The sequence below is a fragment of the Caretta caretta genome, chromosome 7 (assembly GCF_965140235.1).
Source record: "Caretta caretta isolate rCarCar2 chromosome 7, rCarCar1.hap1, whole genome shotgun sequence".
Lineage (NCBI taxonomy): Eukaryota > Metazoa > Chordata > Testudines > Cheloniidae > Caretta > Caretta caretta.
Genome location: NC_134212.1, coordinates 69,256,618 through 69,269,297, shown reverse-complemented (window position 1 = coordinate 69,269,297; position 12,680 = coordinate 69,256,618). Strand labels below are relative to the sequence as shown.

The window sequence follows — 12,680 nt, the reverse complement described above, 5'->3', positions numbered from 1 at the left end:
TTATAAAATCAGATCAGCGGAATCTCTATTACTCAGGTACTAGTTCATGTACAGTATTTCCTTTCAGAACAGCACACAAAGAGTGCAAATGTACAGGACCTTCCAGGGAAGAATCACACTTAGAGATGAAAATGAAAACCAGGAAACAAAGTCATATTGTGCTTAACAAACTTTACATCCCTCACCCTTTTGACAGGAAAGGGACAAGCTTATACAACTTTCTTCTATTTCTGTGTGATCACAACACACGCTTGAGAACACTCACAGCAAACAGCCCCAAACTCGGGGAGAGCTAAACCAAAAGAACCACTGAACTGAATGGAAGCTAGAACTCCTTTACTAACTCCTGTGAATTGAATCTTTATGGCTACCGATCTTGCACAGGTTGAATACTGAGTTACTGAAAAGTGAGTTAATAAGTGAAATATCCCAATATTAACTTGCTCCCCTCCCAGGAAATGGGCTCTCCCAGTTTCCTCACATGATTATCCAGGCACTTTCACTTCTCCATATATAGGAGCAACTCACAGAGTGACAGCTGAAGTAGGTAGAGGTACAGACCTCAGACAGATGCCTGATCAGTGCTCGCACACACACACACACACACACACACACACACACACACACACACACTGACTACACTTACTTCACATGCTCAATCCAAGTTTTTGTGGAAAGTAGTAACTGACAGAAGTGTTAGCCCTGCTGATAAAGTTTAGTCCTTCCACTCAGAAAGAGAAAGGCACTAAAGACAGAGCTCTTGAACTACTATTTTGATTAACCCATCAGGAAAAGTGTCAACATCATGAATAGAGTGGTGGATGGCTTATGTGACCACACTGTAAATGAAGAAGGTGCTTTCATGTTCACATCAGAGTCTGTTGGAGAAGGGCATCCAGGTAAGTAACTGGCTGCGGGGGTACAGACAAGTCAGAATATTTTCAATTAAAGTCTGTTTAAGAAAGTCTGGTGAAGAATCCAGTCAATGTAAGTATTATCATATGGGGCGGTGGTGATGGTGGAGTATTTTTCCACTGGATGTTTCTCCATTTAGACTTCAAAATGCTGGCGGTTATGATGCTGCTGTAGGATATGGTGAGTTGCCACTCTAATTCATGTCTGTGAACTGGCTGTGTGTTCCTTCCATGTGGCAATTTGCTCTTCCTTTTCTGCTTGTTTGTTTTGCATCTTTCTTTCGGCAGATTACACTTGAGATAATACTGCATCTCTGATAGCCTCAGGTTTCACACATGTTGAGTTCCACAACATCGAAGTTTTGTGAAACTCTCCTGCATACATGTTCTGCCATAAAACTGCTAGTCACAATGACAGGAATATCTCTAAGCAGGCTATTTAAAAACAGTTAAAAATGAAAGGCCCCATCAGCTATGCATGGCAGCCCCCTGACTCCCCTCCCCGCCATGATCTGGTTTTTGTTAAAACATATGGAATTGCTTAAGCAGGCAGTGGACAGTTATTTTCTAAACTTTATGTATTGTCAGCAAAGTTTAATTTAATTTATTTTGAAAACAAATGATCATCTGCCATAAACATGTAGTTTGTGCCAACAGAAAGAATTCCTACAAATGAGGCTAGAGGACAATGACCTATTTGATGTCCTTTAAAGTATATTTTAGAAAACCATTTTTCATCCTGTTACTTTTGTCATGACAATGCCTTCCAGGTCTATGCACTCATTTGGGTGATATAAGGGTGAATAATGAAATTGAGCAGGGGTGGGGTGGGGATGACCTATCTGATAAGAAGAAAATGGCAAAACCAAAACCATCTCTGCTTTTATGCTTCTTCAATTTTTGCTCATCTCCATAGTATTAATTGGCTCCTACAAATCCTTGGCTGATGCAAACAGGTGTATCTCTGTTGACTTCAATGGAGCTATGCCAGTTTACAGTGCCTGGTAATCTTTCCCAATTGTCAGTGGCTGATGTAACAAGACACCCAACTGAAGGGTAGGTTCCACCGTAGTGTTTGCTCAGCAACTATAGAGGACAGGTGACTAACAGCACCAAGAGTCTTATGTCATTCTAAAGAACGCTTTTTAATTTAAAGCAACACTTTAAAGGATGATAGGTCCAAAATGTCTCTTAATTATTTTTTAATTCCTCAGTCAGTGATGATGAGCCTCCAAGCATTTGGTCAGATAAATACTCAAAAGTGCTTCACTTAGCTTCTTTCCCTTTCACCTTTTATTCTGTCTCCCATTCTTTGCCCTGATCCATCTTTCAGTTTAACTGACCCTCAGATTCCTTTCCTCATCTCCAGAAGTCCCTTTCTCAGCTTGCAAGGGCTTCACTGATGTCCTCCTCCCTCTTTGCAGTTCCCAGCATCACCTTAATCCCCCAGTTCCCATTCTGATCACCAACAGGAGGACTAACTGCACCACTGGTGATTTTTCATTGAGTATTCAGGCTTGTCTCTCTCCCTGCTGAACTCTTCGGCTGTGCTATTTAAAGCTCCCACATTTCATTGCTTCCTGGGTAACTGGAACTTCCTCAGGCCTTAGGAAAATTTAGGAATTTATAAGATTTGTGGATAGCATCTCCCCCAGCAGTGATTGCCAGATCTCTGAAGGTCTCAAATTGCATTTCAGGGAAGAAAGGAGGCTTGCTGTAGATTTAAAAAAGAGAGAGAGGGAAGGTGAAACATGCCAGGGCTTTTTGAATTCCATCATATGAAAATATTTGGGTTTATTTGGTTCAAGTCAACGTTTGAGCTAACATATGGGCCAGTGTTTGTTCTTTCCAAACCAACAGACCCATCCTCATATATAACAGTGTGAAAAACGATCATTCCTCCCAAAGAAGAGTTGACAGGCTTCCAGATTGGGGCAGGCAAGGTTGGCACCAAGACACCCTTTGCAGCTCCCTGATTCTGGGGCTCTATCATACTTCAGCTGTCAATGGCCTCTTGGGGCTGATCTGGCTGCTGGAGGTCAGCGTGATGCTGTTGCGTCGTAGCCAAAACCCTCTTTTCTCTAGCTATGCTTCTACACAAGGCCCAGGGAGAGGTGATGTAGGATCTGAAACATTAGCCGTAGGTTAGAATTTCCCTGTGTCAGCTGGCCATTTAAGATAGGCTTAAATCTGCTTTCTGCAGATTTCACTGTACAGACAAACTGACTTGACTCAGACGCGTGAGTGGTGCAAAGCAGACTTAACAGGGCAGAGGATCTGCCCTAAGGTCTGAAAAGGGGCATCTGATGGGAGAACGCTATCAAATATATCAGACTAAATTCTTAAATTCTACCTTTCGCAAGTGTGTTCTTGTTAAATTTGTTAATTGCTCAACCCACTGAACCTGTATTCAAATACAGGTTTCCCCCTAGTCTATTTTCATAGAAGACTGAATTTGTTATACTACAGTAATATCCACAGCAATAGACTCATGGCATAATCTTTTACAAAAATATGAATTTGCTCCAGGATCTCAAGTTTGCTGAGTGTTAATGTTAAAAAATAAGCTTCCTTGAATGCATTCATTCTGGCTAGGTGTCTGTATAGAACTGACAAAAGTAATGTATATGGTAAAATTCCCAGGCACTGTTAGGAGATAGCAAATACTGCCAAGCTGGAGTTGTGCAAACAGCAAGTGAGAACACTTTGTAACAGAAGTCAGAGGCAGGCAGGGGAGCGCTTATACATTATAAAGCACTGAAACAGATGAGCATTTGTTACCTGTAAATACATTTAATTTTGTGATCAGGGAAGAAGAGGAATTAGTTACACAATTTTAATTAAAGATGAGCCAAACCAAATGCCCAGTGCTGAATGCCCACAGTCTCTCAAGACATTTGGATCCGGATCCAGATTTGAACAAACCAGCCAAAGCTAATTTTTATTTGAAACATTAAATTAAAACTAAATAGTAAAATTGTAAAAAATCTACCATTTGAGTCACTGGGGTTGATGCCAATGTTTACTTTGGTTTACACCTGCATGGATTTGCAGCCCTGATTCTTCTGTCACTTACACTGACGGAACTCTGTTGTCTAAAGTGGAGTTACTCCTGAGGTTTGCTTTGAGTTTCCAGTGAGAACAAGCCCAATAAGTCAAAGTATTGTAGAAATCTAAATCAGTAAATATATAAGGTGAAACTTGGCATTCAGCTGCAAAATTGTGTGAAACCACAAATTTCTCTAGGTGGCAGCTCAAAACCATAAATCATCTTTGGTTTTCTCAAAACTAGGTCCGGGTCTGAGGCAGAGGCTGAAATACTGCCCATATAGGAGCTAACAGTAGTTTTCAATGGGGTTGGGATTTCATCCTGAGTTTTGAGTTTGTAGCTAAAACTGACACCAGTTGACTCTTGCATAGTTTCTGGTTTAATTGTGAACATTTCTCTGTGATCCCTTTTTAATTTGTAATTAGCCTTTCCAGTCAGTAGAATGTCTAAAATGCCCATTGTTTGTCTTGGTGCCTCTTGGAATATAAAGATTCTGTAGCACAAGGAAACATTTCTTCTGGAAAAAGAGGTGCTTAAAAATGCCAGTGTGTTCTCTAATGTGACTGATGGGAGATATTTCAGTGCTTCATAAAAGTGCTCCCAGTTTTTGATGGAAAATCTAGAATGGATTCTTTGGAGGAAGTTACTATATCAGTTATACCAAAGACCCCATCAGGGAGGACAGAGGAATCTTCTTTGGACATTGCACTCAATGACCTGGCTTTTGTTGAAGCTGTGTATGTATAGGTCACACCATCTTTCCACACGTCTAAATGGGTATACTATTAGAATTTACCACTTACAGAATCATACTATGTACTATCTCCACAATGTTCTCTATACCCTGGACTCTTTACAGAAATTGAAGTAATCAGCAAAAGCAAAAGGCTGGCACTGTCTACATGTGCTAATGTCACATGTGCAATATTAATAATTCCAGCAGCCTAGGTTTGCTGTTGGTGGATCCTCTAGTTGAAGAGGTGGGATTGTAACAGAGTTATAGTCCTTTTTAAAAAGGTTAATAGATATTTTAAATTATCTTGATTATATTAATATAATAATGAATATGACAGAGTCCTCATGTTACAGATAAGGTAACTCTTGATGGAAAACTTTTAGAACATTCTGTTTAGACACAGAGAGCACTAAAATGTTCACATTTCTCTTCCTCTGTGGGGACATTTGTTTGAAAAGGTGTTTCATTTGTGACTGGTGATTATCCCTCTCCTAGCTGGACATTAGAATAATTTCTACAAAATTGTGCTTGAGAACACTCAAAGAAGTAAAGCTTCTGGACGAGATCTTCAGCTGGTGTGATCTGGCTGGTTTTTCCATATAAACGTCCTCTTAACAAGAGAGGGAGGGGAAATACAGGGAATACATTATTTATTTATTTAGATGTAATGACCTCCTGCAGCATGCTCTATGCCTCACATGTATTAAAAAGACCAGATTCAGCACAAACTGTTGAGATCTGACAATAATTAATGAACTGCTGTTACACAAGACTGCCAAGTAAACATTATATAAGAACTCCCTGTATCCCACCTCAGCAGCTCAACCTCGTCACAAACATCTCAGAATAAAGGTGGGAGGTTGCAAAAGTGGTATTTTGTTCCTAGAAGGTTAACAAACCTGGGCTCTGGTAGACTAAAAAGGAGAGTGAATTCCAAATTCCAATTCAAGCACCTCCACTAATCACAACTGCTTATGGAAAGTGAGATGGTTTCTCAGGTCACCTGGTTCCAAGCCATTTAAGATCTGCTCTACTTTGAATTGTACAGGAGAACTGACTGGTCAAGAAACCCTCTAGCCAGGAAAGGGAAGCCATGCTGTATCTCTTTGATGATGGTGCATTATGCTTTGGAAGGCATTGTTCTCCCTGAGTCTCAGTGCGTACCAGGTCCCAAACCTTTGGCACTTAAAACTAAACCTTCCTCTCCACCCAGAATGGCTGATGTAACTTTAAGCAGAATTGCCTCCAAACAGAACCCCTCTCAGAGTTTTCCATGAAGTATCAGAAAGTCTTACAGCAGGCTTAATTTATTCACCATGCACCACCTGTATATTTGATGGCATTTAACAACATATACAATAATATTACTAAGCAATATATTTAACAAAGAGAACAGAAAAGCAAAGTATTGCATATATTCAGTGTGGCTGAATTCATGTTTCTGTAAGTATCCTCACTTTTACACTTTTGACTTTTTTTCATTTAAACAGTGCAGCCTTAATGTTGCATTGTCATAGTCTTTTTACTTAACAGTCCTGTGTATTTTGTAAAATAGAAACAATGGAACAGGAGGAAACATGGGAAGGGGGTGGAAACACTTTCTACCACCACCTTTACGTGTAGAGGGCCGATAGAAAGTTTTCCACTGAGGTGGATGGAAAGTTGGGGTTTTGACAAAATGAAAATTTTTGTGGAAAATGCTTTCCCCATTTTTTTTTTTGATTTTTTGGTCAGAAAACTGCATTTCTGGGGGCTGAAAACTGAAATTTTTCAGATTTTGGCAGATTTTAGATGAAAATTTCAAGTTTTTGTTGCATTTCTTCAGTTTTTGGTTGTTGAAAATCAAAAACATCTAATTTTTTTAACAAAAAGTTAAAATCCTGTCTGGACCCCTCCCATTTTCTGATCAGTTCAACTTGGGAGTCTGGTAAGTACTACATGGTTTTATTGGAATGGCACACACTTTGAAGTGTGAAAATGATATATATGCACCTTAAGTAGAATGCAGAAAAGCTGAATATTGTCTCTCAGTGTGCTTCAGACCTTATCCAAAGTCTATTAAAGTACATAAATGGAAGTCTTCCCATAGATATAGTAGTATGAAATCCTTACCCAGTGGATCATAGAACATTGTAACAAGCCATATTAGCTGACCTTGTAAGGATATCATATATAATAAATGATAAAGTAGACATGCAGTATTCCAAACTATATACATAAATATATACATAAACTCTGTACATAAATACGTATTTAATGATAAATATAAAATATGCAGTTGTGTTATTCATTATACCCGATCTACTCATATGAGTAAAGTATGGAAATAATCATATTTGAAGCATAGTTGTACTTAGTTGTACTCAGAAAGGATATTCTTTACAAATGACATTGAGAGTTTTAATATTCGTTTTCCATATCAGATTTGTTTACAGATCAGATGAGATTTCCAGCTACCTTCATTGTAAACTCTATTTGGGAACGGAAAACCAAGCTGGGTTCTCTGCAGCCTTTTGCATCATAACAAACATTCAGCATTCCACAATTAGTTGACAGTTTTGATGATGATGCATGAAACATAATAGTGTCCACCTTGCCCTACCCTAGTTATATTGGCTCTGCAGTACTGTTGATGGCAGTAAAATCTAATTTGTTTCAATGAAACAATCACTTGATGATTACTTGTTCTGTTAATTCCCTTGGAAGCACCTGGCATTGGCCACTGTTGGAAGACAGAATTCTGGGCTAGATGGACTGTTGGTCTGACCCAGTATGGCCGTTCTCATGTTCTTAAAGAAGTAGATGAGCTACAAAGACACATAGGAGAGGAAAGGAAGATATTTTTTGAAGAACCTGTTTTTCTACAACAGGAAGTAAGAAAGTACCATATTTATTTGGCTACTCACTTGATTATGAACATATTTTAACAAGAGATAAGGAATTTTTCAGTTACTAATTTTTTCATAAAAAAACAAAAGTTTTTTGTTGAAACCCAAACTGTTCACTAAACAAGGTCAGTTTGAACAAATCTCTCAACTTAAAAAATTATTGAGGGGGAAAAGTTTTGAAATTGTCAAAATGTCTCATTTCAACTTTTTCAAAACAAAAAATTTCTGTTTCCAGGCTAAATGACTTTTTGTTTAGAAACTTTAGTAAATGTAGAATAAAAAAAGTAGACAAAAAGGTCACAATTGGAATGTTAGGTTTTGAAAAGATCAAAATGAAATGTTTCAATTGAACGAAACCATTTATTTTTTTGTTTTGGATTTTTATTTTGTGAAATTTTTTACGATTTGGGCTTTTTGTCCTGATTCACAACAGGAAATTTTTTTGATATCTCAAAAATAATTCCTGGAACAGTAAAATTGTTTCCTGGCCTGCTCTAATTTTAATATTTGCCTATTTGAAATTCATTCAGGGTGAGGCGATGCACTTTTCTGGAATCAATCCTCTGGCTACCTCTATCACTCATAGAAAAGTGTTTCTGTGAGTCAGTTAAACTTGTGAATCCGAAGACTCTTGTCGGCTGATTTTCCAATGTCCTGAGCACCTACCATTCCCATTCCATTTGCTGATGATGGTATCACTTGTGGGGGCTCAGCTCTTCTAAAAATCAATCGTTATTTATTTGGACAAACTGATGTCTTTATGACAAATGAATGTCCAAGTATATGGAGAATTCACTTTATATATATACATACGCACACCCACACGGGGTATCCCTAATTTGCAGACATCAGCTTTTTCATAAAAATACCAACTAAAGGAGATAAGTTAATAGTGGGGCATTTTAAGACAATTCTGTCATCAACTCTCTTAGACACTGCCTTTCCTTCTGTAGCCAGTGAAAGCTGTTTCTCTACACAATCAGCACATCTGCTATAGGAACTCCATCTACAAGATGATTGGGTTTCTGAGTGAGAATTCCCAAACATAATTCTCTTTGGATAACCTGAGATGTTCTTCTCACTCTGATAGGGTGTGGTTTTATTTATTTATTTGGTCTAGTAAACCCATGAGACTAGTGAAGGGAATCACTGACAGTGCTGTTCTACCTTCAAATCACTGTCCTGTTGTCCTTATTCTCAAATTAGGGAAATGGACAGTACACTGTGCATGGTCCTGGTGACTCACTATTTATCTATTAGAAAAGTTTGTGATATTTTTATTAACTTTGTGGAGGATAATGCATTCCCAGAGATGGGTAAAGCAGTAATAAGATAATAATGATTGACATATCCTGTCATATTTAGGAGCTAATAAAAAGACTTGGACAGCTGAGATCAGAAACTTAAATAGCAGAATCCAGTATATGCAAATCTTGCTAAACAGAATCACTGCTTAAACCAGGAATGTTTAAATTAGAGACCAAAACTAATAGGCAGCTGAATTTCCTGAAATGTAGTGTATGGATCAGCTGATCAACCAGGTAGATAGCACTCTCTCATGTGATAACCAGTAAACCTGAATCCCGATTAATCAATAATCTTCAGGTCATATAACTATGGCAGATGAGATGAAATGATTTTAATATAAATTATATATATATATATATAATTATAATTATATATAAATTAAAATCTCAACACAGATTAATAAGGTCAGAAGGGACCGTTATACATCTTTTATTAATACGCTTTATTTATTTGGAAAGACGAGAAACCAAAACCAAATGAAAATATCTCTGTTTAGCAAAAGAAGGAGCTGGGATCTTTGCTTGGTGCATAACCTTAGGAGTATCTAGGACTGGCCCTGGGCATTTTGTGCCTTCAGTGAACTTCAATTTGTAATCCCCTCCTGCTCTCCCCTGCATTCTACCCCACCTCCCTTCCACACTTAGTAGAGTGTGGGGATTATGGGGAGAAGGCTGTGGAGGACAATAGGAGTCATCAAATGTTTGTCCTCGAAAACAATCAAGAGAATATCTACGTATGTTTATAATTTCTTTAAAGTTTTTTTTTTCAATGTCTCTTTCTTAGGCTTTAACTGCTGTATTACCTAGAAATGTATTATACTCTCTGTTGGACTGGAAGGGGTCATCTTAATAGCTGAATATTGTCTTGTTGGAAAGACTGTCCCTGTCACCCTTAAGTGAACAGGCAAAATGGGCAGGTAAAGTTGTATTCAGTGCTAATTTACATCACCAAATAAATGCCATACTGCATCTGATGTCAAACAGGTTGAGGCACCATCACTGTGTATCTTCTTTGCCTGGACAATGTGTCATATGGTTTTTAAAATCTATATAAGCTTAGTTACTACAGTAATGGGGGCCATATAAGTATGATAGCTAGCTAGCTAGACAGATAGATGATAAGCAAAAAACAGCTCCCACAAACTATTTTCTAGTTCATTGTGATGTCAACAGTCCATATTTTCTGTAGAGAACACTGTTTTTAGACACATTGGCTCTGTTCTCTTTCAGATAAGATCTGTGATCAGATCAGCGACGCTGTGCTAGATGCCCATCTTCAACAAGATCCAGATGCCAAGGTTGCTTGTGGTAAGGACACACACATTTTCTTCTTTCACTTAGACTAGATGGAAAAGTGACTGCTTTACTATCACCTGCTTGTAGTTCCCTCTTTGTAATATATAAATGTAGGAGGTTGATGGGAACATGTGCCTGTTCATTTTTTATTCTAATTATTGTGTTCAAAAATATATGTACAGCAAAACAAAAAAGATCTGAACAAACAATTATACAGCGTCACTACATTGTTTCTCAAAGAAATTTTGAAAGTACATTGTGTTTGAGGACTGTAGCAAGAGCCTAAAATAACCAAACCAGTGGTAGAGTTAACTTTGTAAATGTAATTAGTATTCCAGAGGAAAAGAGATTTAATTCCACTACAGTTGATCGTCCAAAGAACCGTGACCATTTGTAGCAAAGTGCACTTATTTGGCTTTATAGATACTTTAAATTTTTCATTGCTAACTCTAGGTGTTTTCCTGACAGCTCATCATAAAGAAAAATGTTTTAACCCTGTTTTGGTTATGTCTGCCAGTTGTTGTTATTAACATGTTGAAACTGCTGAAATTTGACCCACATTGAGAAAGTCAGCAAAATGTCTCCAAATTCTCAGATTTGTAAATGGCCAATGGCATCATTTTCATGATGGAAATGACCCATTTTCCCCTCAACCTTCATACCTGAGGGTGAGATTTGGCACTTGGCCTGTGTTCCATGTAAGTCCAACTGAAGATCTTAAAACAGAGTTTAATTGGGGCTCGTGTGAATTTGGCCTTGTGCATTCATGAAAAAACAACCACCAGCTTTTGTCTCTCTGGTCCAGTTCCTCAACTGTGGTGCTTAACTCCCATTCAAATGAATAGGAGACAGGATCTTTCAGGATCTGGGCCTCCCTCCTTAAAATGGAGGCAAGGTTGCAAACCAGTGGGTCATTAGTGTGGATTGTTGGGCCCAAACTTACTCTGTAAGCAGGATAGAAGGATGCTTTTCTGGTTAAGGCACTGGAATGATGCTCTGGAATCTCAGTTCAGTTCCTACATTGCTCCAAACTTCCTGTGTGACTTTGAGCAAGTCATCAAATCACTTTGTGCCTCAGTTTCTCCAGCATACTAGTCCTTCCCTCCCTCAAGGGGTGTAATGAGGATAAATGGATCCATATGTGTGAGGATCTAATACTATGCAGATGGGAGCGATAACTACCTATTTTATTTGTATTCGTTAGGGGCTGTTCAGAATTCACCATTGACAGAAATGGAGTTAGTTGCAATAGCATGTTGAGTTATCCAGCCCTCCCTTATCCCTTTTCCTTCTTTCTGTCTTCCCGCTCTCTGTAGAGACAGTGTGTAAAACAGGGATGGTGCTGCTCTGTGGGGAGATCACATCCCTCGCCATTGTCGACTATCAGCGAGTAGTTCGAGACACAATTAAGCAAATCGGCTACGATGATTCAGCTAAAGGTTGGTGGAAAAATTCCAGGAATCCTGTTTATTGCCAACATGGTGTGCTGGTCAGTGAGTAGCTCCAGAACAGGTCTCTCTCCACTTGCATACTTGTGCTTCTGCAGGCCTAATCAAATCATATGTCTTGGCTAGGAGCTGCTCAAACACTGTCATAAGAAAAACATTCAGACTCCATCACATACCAAGGAGAAACTTTTCACTGTATGGTTAAAGTGCTCATCAGGAAAAGGCAGCTAGGATATTTTTTGAACTGGAGCATGTTGGCAGAGTAGCTGCTAACTTGTGCTATAGAATTTACTCTCAGTTTAACTCCTTGCAACTTGCATGTTATTCAAATGACCAATCAGACTAATGTAAATTAGTCAGATGGAGTGGAAAGAGAAGGCTTAGTGAATCTGTATTATTATTAATAATTAATTATGATTATCTATTACAGTATAACATAGGGACTGCAATCATAGCCCAGGCCCCCATTCTGCTAGTAGCTGTACAAACACAGAACAAAAAGACAGTCCCTACCCTGAGGAGCTTACAATCAAAGTAAATTTCATAGCACTGTGGAGTGTAGTACTGATGCAAAAAACAGTGTTTTATATCCGAGATACATTTCAACATCCAGTTTGCAATATCTATAAACGTATTGTATTATTTACATATTGCAAATGTTTTACAGTTATCATGAAGATTAAGTATGTTTTTTTCTTTAAAAAAACTTTGTTAGCGGTATTTCCTGGTTGATATAATCTTGTTGGTACAAGACTTCTGAAGAGAGAATGGTGGGAGAATGCTGTAAAAGCACATTTGCTAGTTGGCTGCAAAGGCAGAATATTATGTAACATAATAACATTGCTCTCAGAAAATACTGCCAGATCCAGTAGTGTAGAAATCTCCTCTTTTACCCTTACCACCAAAGCAGTGTGGGTCCCTTAGTGAACCCAGTCGAAAACCCTGCCCTACAGAAACTATAGGAGAAAAAGCTAAAAGGGGCAGAATTGCATACAACTTTTTCCCTTATGGAATTCTTTCCCATCACAGCCTACTTAAAGGA

General features: G+C 38.4%; 1 protein-coding gene across 1 annotated transcript in view; it reads left to right on the top strand.

The window, feature by feature from the left end:
• The first annotated feature begins 523 nt into the window (after positions 1-523).
• Positions 524-12,680, top strand: part of MAT1A (methionine adenosyltransferase 1A) — a 28,422-nt gene continuing 16,265 nt past the window's right edge. Inside the window, exons 1-3 of the mRNA XM_048857592.2 lie at positions 524-899; positions 10,125-10,202; positions 11,507-11,629. Coding sequence (XP_048713549.1) covers positions 806-899; positions 10,125-10,202; positions 11,507-11,629 — 295 coding nt within the window. The 5' untranslated portion in view covers positions 524-805. The remainder of the gene's footprint in view (positions 900-10,124; positions 10,203-11,506; positions 11,630-12,680) is intronic.